The following is a 21427-nucleotide window of genomic DNA, read 5'->3' on the forward strand; positions in this document are numbered from 1 at the left end:
CATAATATTAATAAAACAGGCCGTGAGCAGCCTGATCCTGCAGGTTGAGACATCCCTACTTGCAGACACAAAGATGCACCGACACAAAAGCTCCAAACTTTCACACTTTCACCCAACAAACTTCTGCACTCTCTTGTTCTCAGACACTGGGACTCACTTGTGCTGGTGAGTACATGCTCCGGCTGGACTCTCTGGATCCGTACGGTCCTTGATGCACTGAGGTGACGCCGTGTCGCATCCTCCTCGATCCATCTCCACTCTCTCCTCGGGCACCGCCTCCTCCTCTCTCCTTCCCCCCAGCGGCGCTTTCAGGTCCTGACCCGGCGACGACCAGTCCTTTATCCACCCCCCCACCCCCACAACCGGGGGCGCCCATGCAACAGAGGGTGCCCTGGGCCAGCTCCAGCTCAATTTCTGCATCCATCTCCGCCTCCTCTTGGGCCTCCTTGTTGGAGTCGTCCAGGTGCTTCATCAGCACGGCCACCACCACGTTGATGAGCACAAACTGGGCGGTGAGCACGAAGGAGACAAAGTACATGGGCGAGATAAACTGAAGGCTCGGATTGCAGGCATAGTCCACATCAGTGTTCTGGTTCAGGTCTGGTGGGCATTCCCGCAATGTGTCCTGGGGTAGGAGGGCAGGGACAAGGTTGGAGAAGGTTCAGGTGAAAGGAAACAACTGAAGAGACAGAACAGCTTTTTGAAGATGCATGGAGAGGACACAAGTAGAGGAACCATGCAACAAATACAAATACAACAAGAAAAGCCCTCAGAGAGCGCAGTGGGAATACCCCAGTGTTGTTGACAGCTGCTATGAAACCACTAAAAATCTGTCTGAGTCAAAACAATAATGTTTTTCTTCCGACACATGATCAACTAGAAAAGCACTCAGAGAGCGCAGTCCTCCTCCAAGGCTGCTCATTCCCCCATACAGCATTGTCAGAAATGCAGCATTTGTTTATTAGTTGTTGATGATCAGAAATCACAGCATAGAATGTGTCCATTTAATATAGATGTACCCTCAAACAAAATTACCTTGTGCTGAGTTCAGGCGTATGTTCTGCATGTGTACGTTATGTACAGATACTGAATCATGTGACCTAAATATGTAGCGGGCGGCGGGAATTGATGGGATTCAGAAACACCCCCACAATTTAATCAGTTGTTCCTTGGATCATTTCTGACAGATAAGTCCTGATAAGTCCTCAGTGGTGGATTTGTAGTAGAATCACAATCATGTGATCATCAGCAGGCAGCTGACATAGTGTTCACTTGTTGTCATGGTTACAGTGACGCCGTGCTGCTATCTGGCAATGATACAGAAATCTTTAACAAATCCATGGATCCGGACTATAAGCTGCATCACTGCCAAAATCTAATCACTTGGTCCTTGTGTCATTTCTGACCTTCCCTGAAAATTTCATCCAAATCCATTCATCAGTTTTAACAGATGCAGTAACAGACAGACAGACAGACAAATGTACGCCGGTCGTCACACAACTCCGCCATGTTCCTTGGTGGAGTAATAAAAAAAAAAGTGGAATGAGAGGCGAGAAGTAACACAGTGAACTTTTTGTTGCACAACTTTATCAAAGCTTCTGTTCACCTAAAAATGAACAATTTTAGTTATGATGGGATACATATTGGGCTGCACAGTAGATCGGTGGTTAGCAACGTCGCCTCACAGCTAGAAGATCCCTGGTTCATGTCCTGACCTGGGATCTTTCTGCATGGAGTCTCCATGTTCTCCCTGCTGGGTTCTCCAGGTTCTCCAGCTTCCTCCCACAGTCAAAAAACATGCTGAGGTTAAATGGTGATTCTAAATTGTCTACAGTCTCTAAGTCTCCAGGGGTAGCCCTGTGATAGACCGTTACTTGTCCAGGTGAACCTTCACCCTCAGTAAGCTGGGATAGACTCCACCCTAATGAGGATTAAGCGGTGTATAAATAATGGATGAGTCAGATACATCTCATCTCACACGACATCATTTTGTTTCTCTTTTAAACAACAGGAGACGCTTTTTATTTTTTTTTCTCTCTTCTGGAAATTACTCTTGTGGTTTTCCACTCTGGTTAACATGCGCACAGTGGAGTTCAGGCAGAGCAGAACCAAAGTGACAAGTGTTTTCTGGAGGAAGTACACATATCTCACCCAGGATGTGACCACACATAACAACTTCAGCCCTCTGAGCTGAAGCCGGTCTTTTCTGTCTAATTTGGCTTGACATTTATACACTGTGCTCCTTCACAAAACCAGTCCCCTCGCTGCCTCCGCCCCCTCCTCGCTCCAGCTTATAGCTTTGCATATTTCTCTTCCTTCCTCATTCAAATCTCCATTTTTAACAACACTCTTTTTCCCTCTCTCTCGTGCCGCTCTCCCTCCCTGTTTTTCATTAATGCTGTAATTTTCCCTCTGGAGAAGAGACAGCATAATAACTGGTCAGTTTTTTTAACCCCTTTCCCTTCCTCTCATCTTCCCTCTTACTGGTGCTTCCTTTTTCCCTCATTATTTCCTCTCTTTCCGGTTGTCACTCCATGCCTAATTACTTCTCTCCCTCACCTGAATCTCACTAAACCAAAGCAGGTCCACCTCCCTCACAGCTCAGGTAGTGAGTAGATAGAGATTGACTCTTGGAGGTAGCCTCTGTGGCCCGTAGGCCGGCTTCGTGGCCCGCTACCGTCCACTCTGCTGGTATCCAGTGTGTTTAATGGTCCACAACCAACATGCTCCAACATAATCTCTATTCCCTCTGCAGCCTGGGTGTGCAATAGTTGCTGGTGATTTTTTATCTTGTGTGAAATGAGGCACCGTCACTCCATTCAACCAGGAAATTTTTGAAGGCGGTGCTGAAGCACATTTCCTGTGCATCAGTAAGAGGAAGACTGAATGGATGAGAGAAGTTTGCCTTCTATCCATTTTCAATCCATTTTTTCAGCTTATCCGAGGTCGGGTTGATGTGGCAGCGGACTATCCATGGAATCCAGATGTCCCTCTCCGGAGTAACACTTTAGGTTCCTCCTCAGAGATCCGAACATGTTCCCGGGCCTGATGATGTATGTGATCCCTCCAGCAAGTTCTAGGGGTTCTCCAGGGTCTCCTCCTAATTGGACAAGCCTGGAAAGCCTCCAAAGGAAGAGGGCCAGGAGGCATCTTGATCAGCTCAGCCTCAGCTGGAGCAGCGACTCTACTCCCAGCTCCCTCTGGACGTCCCAGTTCCTTGTTCTCTCTCTAAGTGTGAGCCCAGCCGGCATGCAGAGGAAACTCATTTTTGAGGAATGGAGCGTACATTGATGGAGAGCTTTGCCTCTTCAGTTCAGACAACCGTCTCATTACTGCTGATGCCGTCTGTCCATCTCCCGCTTCATCTTCTCTTTACTTGTGATCTCAAGATGCTTAAACTCCTTTGCAACTCAGTCCAAACACAGAAGAAAGAAACCACTGAACCTGGGCCTCAAATGTGAACTTTTCTCTGTTTCTTTACAGCATAAACTTATATGATGTTTGTCTTTTACCCCATGTTCTGTAAAATAAACTTCAGGCTGAGTCAATGTGAACTATGTTTTACAAGAGTACTTCAAAAAGTTGTCTGCCTCTCCTGACAACAAGGGATTTAACTCCCATTTTCAGGTATAACTGTATACTATAAAGTCTTATATCACTGTCCACAAAAACTCAAATGTTTGACACAACCAAAGAAACTTCTAGAAGACAGACTTGTGCACTAAGATGCACAATAAAGTTTAAAATATACCGTGATTAAAAAATGTACCATAAAGTGTCAACTGTAATAAAAATATACAGTGAATGAGGAAATTAAAGTAAACTTTTTTATGTAAAAAAAATATGCTTTTGATAAAAGATACAATGATGAGAAAGAAAACCATGATTTTTAATGAATCACTGCCAAGGAAGAAATTTGTACTGAATATAATACGAATCAGTGGTATGCATCTCTGCCTCACCCAGCAACAAGGGATGTAACTCCCATTTTCAGGTATATCTATATATTATGAAGTCTCATATCACTGTCCACATACAACCAAAGAAACCTCTAGGAGACAGACTTGTGCTGTTTGTGCTCTGTGGATGGATGCATCGCTCTGGAGCAACAGCAGCTCAAAGCGTTCTTCTCCTTGCAAAGAAATGATGACAAACATTTGCGTTTTTGTGGACGGTGAAGTCAGGCTTTATACTCTGCAGTTATTCCCCAATATGGGAGGTACGTTTCTTGTTTCAGAACTTTTTGAGGTAGCCTGTAGAAGACCAACAGTTTGAAGCCTTATAAGTAACTCAGATGAGAAATGAATATGGGTTCATACCTTCATGATGCCGTTCCAGTTGTCGCCCGTGGAGACTTGGAACAAGGTAAGGAAGGCCATGCCAAAGTTCTCAAAGGTTGCGTGACGACTCATACCCTCACATGGGTAGTCTTCATTACAAACTGGGGGCAACAGCGAGAAGATGGTGACAGGAGGAAAAGGAAACAGGAAGAGGAAACAAAACAAGAGGAGATTTGCCAATTTTAACAATCCACACTTTACATGATGTTTCTCCAAAAAACCAAAAAACTAGAGCAAGCATTCACCATTCCTGCTACTAAGCTGCTAAACAAGCCAGCCCAGTGTAGACACAGTCTGTTAACAAATCAATAGCAACGTGAACAAACACCCTATTTGTTTTTGAGCTTATATCCCGAGATAATCTTTAGAATGGCCTCAAGAATGCAACTCATTCACGGCTAATCCTTTTCTCCTGCCAAGCTCCAATCACAGGCAGCGCTGCCAGCAGATGCAGCTGCAGCACACAAGAGGAATGTGACAGTTTGGAAGACGAGTCGACTTCAGTGAGGATATTTTAGGGACAGTACTTATGCACCAGAATACTGGAGAGTGGGCTGATTCCCTAATGGCTGTCGGACTGCAGGAGAAAGAACTCGCAATAAAAGATGAGGAGAAAATAAGGATGTTTTTTATTTTCACAACAGAGTTAATACGAGTCCTGATGCTTTTATGTACCCAAGCTGAGTTCATCATGAGAGCAACCACAATTCATTTACCTACTGACAAGCAGTGGTGGAAAAAAGTTTTTGGACACACTTCAAATTTTAAAATCTCAAATATTATCATGAAATATTTGTGGAAGAGGTGTAGCTGCATTAGACAGACACACACACATACAAATGATAATTTTTTTTGGTTTATTGCTTACAAGAAAAACTAACAAAACTAAATTCTTGACAGTTTCAGTATGTCAGTTCTCAACACTGTCAGTATCAAAGTCAACAAATAACAGAGAATGTGTTCAAAGCTGAACATTAAATAAATAAACCATCACATCATCAGATTAATATTTAGTAGTCCTGCCATTAGCAGCAGTAGAGCTCTAATCCTGGCTGGATGTTCTCCACCAGCCTTTCACACTGTTGAGGGATCATCTGGTCCCATTCTTCTTGAATTACTGCTTTTAATTCTTCTAAATTCTTTGATTTACACTTTGAAACAGACCTTTTGATAATCCACCACAGATTTCCAATTATGTCTTGGGACTGAGCTGGTCCCTCTAAGACCTGGATACTGAGCTCCTGCAGCCAAGTTCTACTGGTCCTGGATGAGTTCAAGGATGATTATCTGGTAGAAATGTCCAGTTTGACCTCGATGGAACTGAGCACGAGCAGAAGGGAGCATGTGGATTTAGAGAATGGCACAATACTTGGCAGAGTTCAATGTGAGATGACCAACACCTGCAGCATTCATGCATCACCAAACCATGATACTGCCTCCACCATGCTTGACAGTAGGTGCTGTCCATGCTGGAGATAATGCTTCTCCTGGCCTTCTGCGTACCCTCACATTAGCAGGAGGAAGATAAAGCTGCAAACTGAACTCATCTGACCACAGAATCTTCTTCCAGTTCCTGGCTGTCCAGTTCTTGTGTTCTTGGGTCCAACGACGCCGGGCTGTCCTCTGTCTCTCATTGGTCAGGGGCTTCTTGACAGCCTTGTAGGATCTTCAGCCATGATCTAAAAGTCCACCACATACAGTGCGGGTGGAACACTGGACACCAGTTTGGTTTGACCACTGCTGCTGAAGCTCCTGTGATGTGATTCAGTGGTTTTCCTGCACATGTGGATCAGGATGCGGTCATTTCTTGCTGAAGAAACCGTTGGACGCCCAGATCTTGGTTTGTCTTCCAAGCTGTTGGTTGGTCTGTATTTCTACAGAGTGAATCCAACTGCTGAAGAACTGCATCTGCACTTCCTGGCTGAGAATCTGGATCTTCAGACATGTTTCCTGCGTTAGGTTCCTTGTTTTAACCATTTTTGTCTCTGAAGAACTTTCAAAAGTGCTGGCTTTACATAGACACGAAGCACGGCAACAAAAACTGTGTATTTTAATAAAAAGCACAACGATCATTAGTGGATCCCTGGAACCAAAATGACCCAATAACCAAAATTTCTTGTGTGTTTTTATGTGACCAATCAATTTTATATTTTGAATGACTTTTTAGGATTTGTTTAGCATGTTGGCTGTGACTGTACTAAAAGAAATTGCACTAAGAGTCCAAAAACTTTTTTCCACCACTGTACATATTAAAAAAGAGCAATTAAAACAAATGGGAAATCACATTTTCAATTAGTTTTTTTTACAATGCTTGGTTGCTTTTAATCTTTCACTTTACTCGATTTTTGTTTGACGGTGCTATGCAAAGAAAAAATGTTTATCTTGTTTCATGCAAGGAAAGAATAAAAAACCCACAAGATCAGTATTGCAAACAAAGAGTAGCTCATAAAGTGTTGCAGGACAGCTGTCTATGATTAAATATCCAGACCTTTGAGTCCGTCACTGAGCATCAGTCAATAAGATGCTATTATTGTTGATATCAGTGTCAGTAAGCCTTGATAAAATCACATTTTACATTTCTGGAGTCTTCAGAAGACTCTCGCTTGTAAATGACCAAATATAATGAATTCATTTGTCTAAAAAGGTTTTATGATATAATCGTTTGCAGCATTATAGCTCGACATCACGTGAACTTACCAAGTTCTCCAAAAAGCTCTACTCCTAAGGCGGCGTAGATGAAAAACAGTAGCATGAAGAGCAGGCCCAGGTTACCCACCTGCAACACACAAACACACAAACACATGCACTAGTGTGCAACTTTTAGACATCTCAATTCCTGTGGCAACAAAAACTTCCCTGAATGAGTGAGTCATGGTCAACCTTTCATTTTTTTACTATTTAAAATTACTTTGTAGAAATCTGTTTTCACTTTGACACGAACAAGTCTTTTTTTGTAATTTTATTTTTCAAAAATCCTTATTATTTTGACCATAATTCAGTGTTGAAAAGCAGTGCATGGATGACATTTTATGCTCTGACCAGTCAGTATTTAATGAACAAGATATATGTTCTTCTTGGTGAACAGCAACTTTATATCTCTGGGTCAGTATGTCCTCCAAAAAAATAAAAATAAAATAAATACAAATCTAAAAGTATTTGCTAATCGGAGCTGCAATAAATGAACCACAGAGGCAATTCCTCAATTTGCTTAAAATAATTCAAGTGCAGTAAAATTACTACACAAGTCAGCCTTTTTAAAGAATAGAATAGAAATACAATACAAATAAATAAGTAACTAGAAAAATACACTAAAATGCACAATAAAGTGTAAAATATACTGTGACTAAAAATGTACTAAAGTAAAAAATGCACCATAAAGTGTCAAATAAAAATATACAGTAAATGAGGAAATTAAAGCAAACATTTTATGTAAAAAAAGATGCTTTTGATACAGTGATGACTGTTAAACAGGTCACGATCATTCCATTATTTTCAGGATTCAAACTTCTTTCTTTCTTTGGAAGAAAACCGTTATTTTTAATTAAACTCTGTGAGGAAGAAATCTGCACCTAACACAATACGAGTCGCTGGTATAAATGAAAACCATCACACGACTCCAACTCGTCACACTGCTCTCATTCTGGAACAATCTCCTCTGAGAACGTGAAACAACTGAACCCCTGATGCTTTTGTGATTTTTTGGGGGTTTGGGGACTTGGCTCAGAACACCACAGCTTAATGGTGATGATGATGTTGCACAGCAAACACTCAGGGCAACTTCTAATCCTATTACAGGCCCACAAAACCCATTTTCCTATTCACTGTCTGCTCGCAGCGCCACTCCACCGAGTATAAAAACATGCTCTGACCACAAGTTGCTGCTTGTTACACCTATAATCCATTTGTTCAAGTCCAAGGAGTCCATCTGTTTTTTTAAGGAAAAAGCACTTGAGAATTTTTACTTCCGTCTAAGAACAGCACATCAACAATACGGCAGAACTTGTTCCAAAGAAATTACACATAAAAAGAAGGATGCAGATGAAGTTTAGAAGTGAAGTGATGCTGGGATGCTGGTGGCAGAGGGTTTGGAGGTTGCTTGGAGCAGGTTTTTGAGTGTTAATAATATCTGGTTCAGAGGAAAACCTCTGTGTGACTGTAATTCAGTGATATTAAATAAAACTGCATTGACGTGTTGCACAAGGACATTTAAATCCTATTTATTAAAGCCATTTCTTTCATAATCACACTTTAAATATTCTGCAGCTTTCTCCCTCACTCAAAACTCTCTTCAGTGATTATTAATTTGCAAAAATTGGCAAAGCACAGCAATAATATCTCATTATTTTTGTTTAATGATGCCAAAAGACTTGACAATGTTGATGTGATTTGTCTGGTTAGTCTTTTACGTCTAGCATGTAAGACCTGTAAGATGCAATGAAAGAAGGACCAAATACCTGCATGCATTTAATATAATGGAGGTGTGTTATTTAATTTGATACAGTCTAAACCAGGGGTGTCAAACTCATCTTAGTTCAGGTTCCACATTCATCCCAGTTTGATCTCCAGTGATCTGGACCAGTAAAATCACAGAATAATAACCTATACATAACCACAGCTCCAAATGTTTCCTTTGTTTTAGTGCAAAAAAGTACATTCTGAAAATGTTCATATTGAAGGATTTTTTTTTTTCCAAAACATTATCAACAACTTGAAATTTTTAAGAAAAATAAATTCAACAACATCTTGCCTCAGTTTATCATTTCCACATTACAACTTCCAGATCACAGAGTGTCTACAAAGGAACACAACATTTAGTCACAGCTATCTGGAACTGAATGATGTAGTATTTTACTTTTTGATAAAAATGACAAAAAAGAGAGAAAAAACAAGATAAAATATTACAAAAACGAGACGCAAAATGACAAAAAATGAGACAACACAAAAAACAAAAAAGAGACAAAATTAACAAAAAAGTTACAAAGCGGCAAAAAAATGGACAAACGACAAAATTAGACAAAGAATTACAAAAGCAAGAAACAAAACAATAAAAAAGTACTCTCACAAGTGAGACAAAAAACCCACAAAACGACAAAGATGATACACAAAACAATGCAAAAAGCAAAACACATGACAAAAATAAGACAAAAAACACAAGCGAGACAAAAAGGAAACACAAAATGACAAAAAAGACAAAAAAAGACAAAAAAATAAGAAATAAGAAAATATTACAAAAATAAGACACAAAATGACAAAAGCGAGAAACAAAATATGACAAAAAATGACTAGGAAAAAAATGGGCAAGTCACAAACGATAGAGAAAAAACCCCACAAAACAACAAAAACATGAGACAAACGACAAAAGTCCGACAAAAAACAGACAAATAAAAACAACCAAAAAAAAGACAAAATATTAGAAAAATGAGTAACAAAATGACAAAACAACAATGAACAATCTAGTATTTTACTTTATGATTGAAACAACTTGTCATGGTCTAGAAATTATTTTAAATTTATAGTTTTACTAATTTATAATCTGCAGTTAATGTCTTCTCTGGAATTTTTACACTTTGAGGGTCGGATTGGAACCTCAGGAGGACTGCTTTTGGCCCGCGGGCCGCATGTTGAACACCCCTCATCTAGCGATACGGATTTAACTGCACCATAGTAGTTCCAGGATAAGCATGAATGCACTTTTAGGAAAAATTAGCTTTAGCATTCCTGCTATTGTTCGGGTTTAATAGTGTTTTCTATGCAGATGTTTATTCTGATAACTACAACATAAGCCTGAACTTCACGGTTTTTTAACCGAGTTTTGCAAAAATTCACAAGAGCCAGTAGTTTTTTTAATGATTTTTTTTTTTTGTAGAACTTGAGAATATGAGCGACACCATGCTAAAGCTAAAGACAAATTACTCCGTTTCACAAGACAAAGCTCTGATTTCTCCCTAAAGGAAACAGAAAGCTTCCTATGTGAGTGAAATCAAACTCTGGAGGTTTCGTTGCTGTTCCCAGAACAGACATAAAACAAGCGGCTCGACTTTACTGTAGATGTGATATTGGCTGTTAGCGCTGGTGAGCGACACGTTGCAGCCATTTTGCATCATTTGGACGGAGGAAGCTTGTGGGTAAATGACTTTATTTCATTGTGCCTTTGCAAAAACAAGCAATAAAAATGCATTTCTGTGTATGCCAACGAGCTATAACGCTTACTCATCCGTTTAATGTAAGTGTGTGACTCCCTCATCACAGCCTCGTGTCCTGAAGTGAACTTTTAACTGGATAAACGACTCCTCAGGAAGTTGTGAAATTATGTTTATCTCACAAACTCTGCCAGACACCTGTCCCAGCATGCAACAGTCACATTCTCCATGTTCCTCGCCCTCTTACAGAACATCCAGCAGCTTCTTCCCTCATGAACAATAAATCAGAAAATCACTAAAGACATCTGTTTCACTGCCAGTGCAACGTCCGATACATGGACAATAGTTCAACCTCAGGTGCAGTGTTGTCATTTAAACTGTATTTTAATTTACTTCCCTGATTTAGGAAATGTATGTCTTTTTTTTTTTACACAGTACTTTGTTCCCAATTTACTTTTTTTACACAGAACTTTTACACGTTTCTTTTTACAAACAGCATTTTTATTTAGAATTTCTCAGATTTAGATTTTTATATTTATTATTTTACTGTCTTGTAGTTGCTGCTGAGTACCGTAACTTTATTCACCACGTCAAATTCCTCATGTGTAAGAGTATTTTGATGCAGCAGTGGTGTCCAACATGCGGCCTGAGGGCCAAAACTGGCCCTCCAGAAGGTCCAATCCGGCCCTCAAAGTGTAAAAATTCCAGAGAAGACATTAACTGCAGATTGGAAATTAGTAAAACTATAAATTTACAATAATTTCTAGACCATGACAAGTTGTTTGGATCATAAAGTAAAATATTAGACTGTTCATTGTTCTTTGGTCATTTTGCTTTTGTTGTTTTTTGCCTTTTTTTGTCTGACTTTTGTCATTTGTCTTGTTTTTGTCGTTTTGTTTTTCATTTTTGTCATTTTGTTTTCTTTTTTCTTGCTTGGTTTTTTTTGTCTGTTTTTGTTGTTTTGTTCCTTTTTTCCATTTTTTCTATCATTTGCGTCAATTTTTTCGTTGCTTTGTAACTTTCTGTCAAATTTTTTTGTCAGTTTTTTGTTTTGTTTCGTGTTATCTCATTTTGAAATATCTTGTCTTGTTTTTGGTCTTTTGTCTTGCTTGTGCTGTCTATTTTTTTGTCATTTTATTTCTCGCTTTTGTCATTTTTTTGTCTAATTTTTGTTGTTTTTGTCATTGTTTCTCATTTTTCTGTCTAGTTTTTGTTGTTAGTTTTTTGTCGCTTTGTAACTTTTATGTCAAATTTTTTTTGTCTTTTGTCATTTTGTGTTTTGCTTTACTTGCTGTTTTGTGTATGGTTTTTGTTTTTTTTGTAATTTTTTATCATTTGTCCATTTTTTTGCCGCTTTGTAACTTTTTTGTCTAATTTTTTTCTCTTTTTTGTTTTGTTTCATGTCGTTTGTCTCATTTTTTTGCAATTTTGTTTCTCACTTTTGTCGTTTTGTCTCATTTTTTGCAATATTTGGTCTTGTTTTTGTTGTTTTTAGTTTTTTTAAAAAGTAAAATACTATATCGTTCAGTTCTAGATAGTTGTGACTAAATGGTGTGTTCCTTTATAGACACTCTGTGATCTGGAAGTTGTAATGTAGAAATGATGAACTGAGGCATAAAGCTGTTGAAACTGAATTTACTTCTCTTCCCAAATTTCAGTATGTTAATAATGTTTTGTGAAAAGATAATTCCTTACATGCGAATATTTCCAGAATGTACTTTTTTGCACTAAAATAAAGGAAACATCTGGAGCTGTGGTTATTTATAGGTTATTATACTGGGATTTTACTGGTCCGGATCTCTGGAGATCAGATTAGGCTGAATGTGGACCTGAACTAAGATGAGTTTGACTCCCCTCTCAGAATAAAATCAAGTATTTGCCTTTGCTCTTTTGTTCAGCTCCGTCCTGAAGTCTTTGTTCAAATACCAATCCTGTCCTCAGTATCCTCTGTGACGCAGTGAAATAAAGTTGGCAGGTTTCCATTTCATTTTCACAGTGAGATGTGCAATAGTGTAATATCACCTGAGGTTAAACCTCTCTCCAGGTGTAATGCTTTCAGTACCTCCACACAACACCCATAAAGTGGGAGAGACCTGCCTGGATCTGTTTAATTAGCCCTGGTTTTAATTACCTCCCCTGTTTGCCCCTGGGATGGAGCAAAGGGCTCTGTGTTAATGAGAGGGGGATCAATAGAGGAGAAAGACAAGGGATCTGTTCTCTCTCACCTCAGCCTGCCCTCCGTCCACCACCATCCCTGTTTCCTGTGTTTGTTTCACCTCACTGCTGATGGTCAGCGGATCAGAGCTGCTCTATGTGGGTATCTCTACATCTCTATTCTTGTTTTTGTGCCTGGACACATTTCCTTTCTTGCATAAATGAGATGTTCAAGCAGCAGATGTTTAAAGTGGCTTTGGTAGACAGAACTATACCAGAAGTTGTCCTTGGAAACAGTTTTAAAGAGGGCACACACTTTCAGAAACTACTTGGCCGATGAACGGATGAACCATCTGTTTATCTCCATCTATCTCACACCTAAAATCTGCCTGGAGCTGCCGTGGTTCCTCTCAGGACCAGCTCTGGATCGGGCAGAGACTGAAGCATGCAGGAAGAATTCTCAGGTGATCTTTTAAATCCAGCTGCCTCGCAAGGTTAACAGGCATTAGCTTAGCTGTGCTTTTATATCTAGTGAAGCCACGATATGCGATGCATGTAGAAGAAACCAATGAGATTTTACGTTATTGAGGTTTCTAAGTGTTAAAGTACAAAAAATGTCTTCAAGTCTTTATATTTTCCAATTCCAAGTAATAAGAATGTCAACTACCGCTCCAATGAAGACATTAGCATCCAGCGATCAGAGTTTTAGCCAAAGGTTTTCATAAACACAAAGACACTGATGATAACTGTGGCTGCATCATTTTAGTGTTGATGTTGGGATCAACTTAAACCCAATGTTCCTCACTGCTTGATGCAAACATCTCATCTTTGCAACAGACAGAATTTATTGACATGCAGAGCAAAATGAGGAGTGAGAAACACAAAAAGACATGCAGATGTGGAGATATTTTGGCTACAGAGAGGATGGCGTGGACAAAAAACACAGTCTTTCTGCTTCTTTAGGCACTGCATCTCTTATGTTACATCTTTTTGTTTGAGGATTAGTAAAGTTTTATCTTATCTAATCCTAATTGTTGCAACTATACAAAGCAATACGACAATTCAAATCAGCACCACAAAGCTCTGTGTGCAAAACCAGATCTTAATTCCATCAAAAGCAAAAAAAAAAAACAAACAAAAAAAACCCTATTCCAGAAGTCTTTGCTGGTGTCAGAGAGAGAAATTACAGATGGGAAAACTGATCACCCCAGGAGGACCAGATACTAATTAAAACTGTTACCAGAGATGGTTTTAAAAGCAAGACCCAGTGGAATATTCTGCAGCTCCAGGAGACTTGTGGTCCAGCAGAGTCCTACATACTGTCCACTTTATTAAATGTTTGCAAACAGCATTATTCCTGTATGATCATAAATAAAGTTGAGAAGCTTTTTGTGGCCTAAATGAGAGATGTTAAGGAACATGGTGCCGTGTTTTGGCCACAGATGGCATCTTAGTAAATTATGCAATATTTACCAAACTGTTTTTCAAGTTTTCCAGTATGCAGCTCGACTTTCAAGGGAGCATAAACGGGACATGATTGTGAAGGGAAAATGACTCTCTTTCCCCTTATTGAGGTATTTCCTTGCAGCTGTTAGCTGAAGACATCTCAGGATATCATATAGGTTTGTGTGGTCTGTCAACTACGGTCACCTTAAATCATCCCGTTGATCCTACGAGTCAAATTATCCTACAGGTTTTCACCTCTGAACCCTGTTCCTGTTGACTTGTCCCAAACTAAGGCTGTGAGCACATTCAGGCCTTCATTCAATCTAAGATGGCCCTCAGAAAGACAATTGCTTTAAGAAGAAGACATGCCAGGACTCCCTGACCTGGTCAAGATTAGATACTGTTTAGTCTGACGTACCTGAGCAGATAAGTTGTCCCCATGTTAGACTGTAATCTAAACATGGCATTCCTCTCAACCCAATGTACACCCGAAGGTCGAAGAGAATCCTCAGAACTGATGCCGGCATGTACTGCTGCTCCGTTGGTGTCACTTCTCCTGATATCAGTGAACCTAATTCACAGCCTAAGTCATCTGAGTCTCCAGAGTCTTTTCTGATTCTGCCTCCTCATCTTCTCTGGACCTCGCTGAACTTCCAGCTACACATTAAAACTGTTAAACTTCAAGCTTCACATATTTAAACATGACATTGTGTTAAAGTGCATTTAGGTTTGACACTGTCCCATAATGCAGGATATCGCTTTAGTTTTTGGCCAAATCAAAGTGAAATTAACGTCACTGATTGAATATTCACTGAAATAAGTGATCCCTGTTCTATCAGCTGCTCTGGTTGAGGTCAGATATTCTCTATTCCGACGTGACTAAACAGACTAGTTGTCTCCATGTTGGTCTGTAATCTAAATCTGACCTTCTCCCAACTACAATATAAACCCAGAGAACAGAGAGAATCCTCAGAAGTGGTGCCAGCATTGCTAGCATGAACTGCTGCTGTGTCGGTGTCACTTCTCCTGATATCAGTAAACCTTATTCTCAACCTATCTGAGTCTCTGAGTGTCTCTCTGTGTGTGTGTCTGCCTCCTCATCCTCTCTCCACATCCATCAAATTCCACAACAAAAAGGCCTTCAAAAATAAATATGATGCATTTCATTTCTAATTCACACGACTACACTACAAAGCAAACTTCCCAACAGTAAGTAGAAATTTCAGCACACTTTAAACGGGATGGCCTAGAAACTGTGGGACTCTGTGGACAGTTGGCCACTAAATGAAGCACACACTGATGTAAGTAGTGTTTCTAGCTGGCTGTGGTCTCAGTGGGAGTCCGGCTGCTGAAACAAGACAAAGCCTGTGTGTCTATACGTGCATATGTGTGTTCCTGGCTGTGAGAATGAGTCATCCATTAGAGATGCCTACAGGCCGGCAGAGAGAGAAAACAGGGGCTCGTGCCACCCTGAACGTTGTCTGAAACCGGCCAGCTTGCTCCGGGGGAGTGTGCAGTGTGTGAGGAGGACACAGGAAGCGTGTGTGCTGTACCTGAGGCAGGGCTTGGACTACCGTATCCAGCAGGGCTCTCATCCCGGTTGCCATCTTCAGCAGCTTCAGCACTGTGTGGACGAAAAGGGAGGGAGACTGTAAGCAGGGAAACTTAGAGGAGGATCCCTCAGGTTCAATTACACTCTAAACGGAGAACATTAAACTGTGGAAAGGTCACGAGGAGTTTTGCTTTGTGCTGCAAACACACATAGACTACTGTTCAGAAGCCTAGGGTCACTTAAAAATGTCCTTATTTGTGAAAGAAAAGCAGTTTTTTTTAACTGAAGATAACATTAATTGAATGATAAATCCAGTGTAGACATTGTTAATGTGGTAAATGACTATTGTAGCTGGAAACAGCTGATTTTTAATGGAATATCTCCATAGAGGTACAGAGGAACATTTCCAGCAACCATCACTCCTGTGTTCTAATGCTACATTGTGTTAGCTAATGGTGTTGAAAGGCTCATTGATGATTAGAAAACCCTTGTGCAGTTATGTTAGCACATGGATATAAGTGGGAGTTTTCATGGAAAACATGGAATTGTCTGGATGACCCCAAACTTTTGAACGGTAGTGTACATATGGGTTGGCATGGCTCAGTGGGTAGTGGCCGTCTTGTAACTGGAGGGTTGCCGGTTCGATCCTCGCCTGGAGAGCTCATGTCCAGGTGTCCCTGAGTAAGACACCGAACCCCTAACTGCTCCTGATGGGTCGTGGTTAGCGCCTTGCATGGCAGCTTCCGCCATCAGTGTGTGAATGTATGTGTGAATGTGATGTATAATGTAAAGCGCTATGTAAATACAGACCATTTACCATTACATATGTAGACTGTAGATTCTTGGTGAAGTTCTCTTTCGAGTGTTTTGCAGCCCTGAACTTTACCAAGAATCTACAGTCTACTATCCTGAACTTTTTCATGGAAAACATTAAATTGTCTGGGTGACCCCAAACTTTTAAATGGCAGTGCAGGTCAACTTTAACTCATTTAGAGATACTTTAACTAATATGGAGCAACTTTAACTAATAATATCAACTTTAGCTCATTTAGAACAACTTTAATTCATGTACTCTACCATTCAAAAGTTTGAGATCACTTAGAAATGTCCTCATTTTTGAAAGAAAAGCATTTTTTCAGTTTATTTTGAACATTTTAACATAAAAAAAAGAGAAAGCAACAACAAAAGACAATGAATAACTTGCTCAAAAAGGAGTGGGAAGAAGCCTAAGCTTATCTAATCCCATCCCTTCTCCTGACACAAATGACTGTAAATCTGTTCTTCTCGCTTCTTCAAAACACTACCAATAAACAATAATAACAATAGTGAACAGTATGTATAATAAATATACACCAATATGTCCATTTACATTTATACAAAAGGACCGAACAACAGCAAAACACCACAGGAAGAAAAGACCCAACTAATAATTAGTATAAATAAAGAAAGAAAACAAATCATTAAAGAAATACATAATGAATAACAGCAACCTATAACCCCGACTTCATCCCTGTATCTTGTGAAAACATGATCTTTATATTTGGTTGTCTGGACATTGCTGGATCTCAGTCACAGAATGAAATGCAGAATCTTTTTCTGTTCATACGGATTTTGTTACTTTTGAAGTTGTATTTTGCTCTTAATTGATATCCCCACTTCTCCATCTCTAAATAGTCTTTGCATATTTTGTGGCAAATCGATATTTTAGAGTTTGGAATTTCACTGTGTCTGTAAATTTAATAATTTTGACTGCATGAAGAGTGAGTGATTCCGCTTGTGAATAACCCATATTTTCCTTTTATTTTGTATTACCCTGGCATAGTTTAGACACTTTAACGTTCCAGGAAGGTTAAATCAGCGTTCTGTTCTGCCGAATCTTACAGGATGTAAAACGTTCCTCACCTCGGGCTATCCTCAGGACTCTCATGATCCGGATGATGGTCGGGTTGATGGGCAGAGCGGCACTGATCTCGATCTCCTCCAGAGTGATGCCCATCACTGACAGGAGCACGATGGCCAGGTCCAACTGGTTCCACCTGGAGCACAAACGCCCTCATGTGACGAGGAAAACCCACAAAAGCATCCAAAACATCAGAGGTGTCAAACATGAGGCCCGTGGGCCAAAAGCGGTCCTCCAGAGGGTCCAATCCGGCCCTCAAAGTGTAAAAATTCCAGAGAAGACATTAACTGCAGATTGTAAATTAGTAAAACTATAAATTTAAAATCATTTCTAGACCATGACAAGTTGTTTTGATCAGAAAGTAAAATACTAGATTGTTCATTTCACATCCAATATTTATATATATAATTTTTATTTTTGTTGTTCTTTTTGTCTTTTTTGTCTGATTTTTGGGGCTTGTCTCATGTTTTTGTTATTTAGTGTTTTTCTGCCTGGCTTGTGTTTTTAGCCTATTTTTTTGTTGTTTTGTTTCTCGCTTTTGTCATTTTTTGTCTCGTTTATGCTTTGTCCATTTTTTTGTCGGTTGGTAATGTTTTTGTCTATTTTTTGTCTCTTTGTTTTGTTTCGTGTTGTTTGCCTTGTTTTTTGTCATGTGTCTTTTTTTTGTAATATTTTGTTTTGTTTTCTTTGACTATTGTCGTTTTCTCGTTTTTGTCATTTTGTGTTTTGCTTTTTTCGTTGTGTATCATTTTTGTTATTTTGTGTTTTTTGTCTCCCTTGTGTTGTTACTCTATTTTTTTGTTTTTTCTCGCTTTTGTCATTTTTGTCTAATTTTTGTCATTTGTCCATTTTTTTGTCGCTTTGTAATTTTGTCAAATTTTTTTGTCCCTTTTTTGTTTTGTTTCATGTTGTCTTATTGTCATTTTGTGTCTTATTTTTGTAATATTTTATCTTGTTTTGTTGTATTTGTCTGACTTTTGTCGTTTGTCTCATGTTTTTGTCATTTTGTGTTTCCTTTTTGTTTCGCTTGTGTTTTTTGTCTTATTTTTGTCATGTTGTGTTTTGCTTTATTTGTTGTTTTGTGCATTGTTTTTGTTTTGTGTTTTTTTGTCTCACTTGTGTTGTCTGTCCATCTTTTTGTTGCTTTCTAACTTTTTTGTCTAATTGTCAAAAATGAGACAAAACGAGAAACAAACGACACGAAACAAAAAAGAGACAAAAGTCTTTGTTTTGTGTCGTTTGTCTCATTTTTTGTCATTTTGTTTCTCGTTTTGTATCTCATTTTTGTAATATTTTGTCTTGTTTTTGTTGTTTTTTGCCTTTTTTGTCAGACTTTTGTCATTTTGATCATTAAGTAAAATAATGTTGAAACTGAATTTATTTTTTCTGAACAAATTTCACGTTGTTCATGATGTTTTGTACAAAAATAACTCCTTAATTGTGAACATTTTCAGAATGTACTTTTTTGCATGAAAACAAAGGAAATATTCGGAGTTGTGGTTATTTATAGGTTATTATGCTGTGATTTTACTGGTCACTGGAGATCAAATTGGGCTGAATGTGGAGTTTGACACTAGTGCTGGACACGTTTACCAAAAAAACGATGTCTCAGTTAGAAATTACACTGAGGTTTGTCTCTGTTCTTGAGATCTACTGTATAAAGAGGTACAGAGTTAATTACAACATATTACTGGAAACATTTCTCTGCTTCTGTCCAGTGATGCTGCAGAGCATCAGCTTTTAATCCTTAATAAAGTCATCATGAGCAGCAAAATCTTGCCAGACAAATGAATTTTAAGGCTTGAGGACAGATGGGAAACAGATGGTGCAAAGATTGTGAAGATGCCATAGCCTTTGCAGCTGAGGGTAAGTATTCTGTCCTGATAAAACTGCACCACTTTTCAAAATCAAGTAAGACATCATGTTTAAAACTCATTCAGAAAGAATAAAAGCTGTCGTTGGACTCGCTGACCAGCTATCTGATGATTCATCCATATTATTCAGCGACTAAACTGTCAACATGGGCTCAAGATAGTGTGAGTTTTTTATGGAAAAACAGCAAATCAGAAGCACATCTGATCTGACATCACACGGCGAGGCAGCCGGCACACTGAATGCTTTACCAAACTCTGTCCTTTCAAACGCCAATGACTACAATGCATCAGCCACCACCTGTGACTCATTATCACCGTGCACGTGATCATTTTTCCCTCTGTTCAGACACCGCCTGACTTCTTTTTCTGCTCTCTAATGAAATGACACTGCCCACCTGTTCACAGGAGGCGAGGGAAGGTGCAGCTACGTTACCTTCAGCACATCTGGAGGAAAAAAACTGAATTAAACATGTTCGACTTTCAAATTTCCTTCATTTCTTCTGCACACACACACAACATACCAGCAGCTGAACTCACACATGTTGTCGTGTGTTTGTGTGTCGCTCTAATGCAGGGGGGGTCAAAATCATCTTAGTTCAGGTCCACATTCCGCCCAATATGATCTCAAGTGTTCCAGACCAATAAAATCACAGCATAATAACCTACAAATAACCACAACTTCAATATTTCCAACAATTACATTCTGAAAATGTTCACATTTAAGGAATTATCTTTTTCCAAAACATCATGAACAACCTGAAATCTGTTTAAAAAAATAAATTCAATTTCAGCAACATTCAGCCTCAGTTTATCATTTCCACATTACAACTTCCAGATCACAGAGTGTCTACAAAGGAACACAACAATTAGTCACCTGGAACTGAATGATGTAGGATTTTACTTTATGACCAAAATGACAAAAGTCTGACAGAAAAAAAGACAAAAAAACAAGACAGAACATTACAAAAATGAGACACAGAACGACAAAAGCGAGAAACAAAATGACAAAAAATGAGACAAACGACACAAAACAAAAAAGAAAAAATTTGACAAAAAAGTTACAAAGCAACAAAAAGATGGACAAATGACAAAAGTCAGACAGAAAAAGACAAAAAACAACAAGAAACAAAACAACAAATAACGAATAAAGCAAAACACAAGATGACAAAAATAAGACAAAAACCACAAGTGAGACAAAAAGGAAACACAAAACGACAAAAACATGACAAACGACAAAAGCCAGACAAAAAACAACAAAAAAATACAAAATATTACAAAAATGAGACAAAACAACAAAAGAACAATGAACAATCTAGTATTTTACTTTATGATCCAAACAACTTGTCATGGTCTAGAAATTATTTTAAATTTATAGTTTTACTAATTTACAATCTGCAGCTAATTTCTTCTCTGGAATTTTTATATTTTGAAGGCCGGATTGGACCCTCAGGAGGACTGCTTTTGGCCCACGGGCCGCATGTTGAACACCCCTGTTCTACTGACCCGGTTCTAAAGCTGAGATTCTCCCGTAAATCACACGATGCACAATAACTGCTGCTGACGCTACATAAAAAGAGACAACATGGCAGCTGATAACCAGGAGATAAATCCTTCATATTCACCCGTTACTCTCATTTCATTTGTTTCTTCCTTTTAGTTTTTGCAGCTTCCCTTCCTATAAGTCATCTGTCTCTTCCTCTTCCTGCTTATCTCTCATGCTAACATTTCTGCTTCCCCCTCCTTTTCTGTTCACTAAGTAAAATAGGTCAATGACATTAAACCACCATCAATGTAATAAAAGCCCCCGAATCTGTTCTGCCTTAATTAGTCCCTGAAAAGAAAAAGACATCAGTCCCATCTCTGAGTGACGACTCAATTAGTCTGGGCTCTGACGGAGCGAACACACCAGAGCTGTTTGTGTCAAACCGAGGTGTGTCCAGGAAGAAGGAGAAACTGTCACGTGCAGAATTTTTCCAATTACACTCAATAAATTAGTCCAATAAAAAACTCCTCAAATGAGA

General features: G+C 39.0%; 1 protein-coding gene across 6 annotated transcripts in view; it reads right to left on the reverse strand.

Annotated features, from left to right (window-relative positions):
* cacna1ia (calcium voltage-gated channel subunit alpha1 Ia) overlaps positions 1-21427 on the reverse strand; it is a 212404-nt gene that overhangs the window by 17073 nt on the left and 173904 nt on the right. For all 6 annotated transcript variants that reach the window (XM_055005057.1, XM_035947012.2, XM_023267713.3 and 3 more), the window contains 5 exons: positions 17535-17668; positions 15634-15704; positions 7038-7116; positions 4320-4441; positions 158-625 (listed from right to left, as the gene is read on the reverse strand). In XM_055005057.1, the coding sequence (XP_054861032.1) occupies positions 158-625; positions 4320-4441; positions 7038-7116; positions 15634-15704; positions 17535-17668 (874 nt within the window). The remainder of the gene's footprint in view (positions 1-157; positions 626-4319; positions 4442-7037; positions 7117-15633; positions 15705-17534; positions 17669-21427) is intronic.

The sequence above is a fragment of the Amphiprion ocellaris genome, chromosome 19 (genome assembly GCF_022539595.1).
Source record: "Amphiprion ocellaris isolate individual 3 ecotype Okinawa chromosome 19, ASM2253959v1, whole genome shotgun sequence".
Classification (NCBI taxonomy): domain Eukaryota; kingdom Metazoa; phylum Chordata; class Actinopteri; family Pomacentridae; genus Amphiprion; species Amphiprion ocellaris.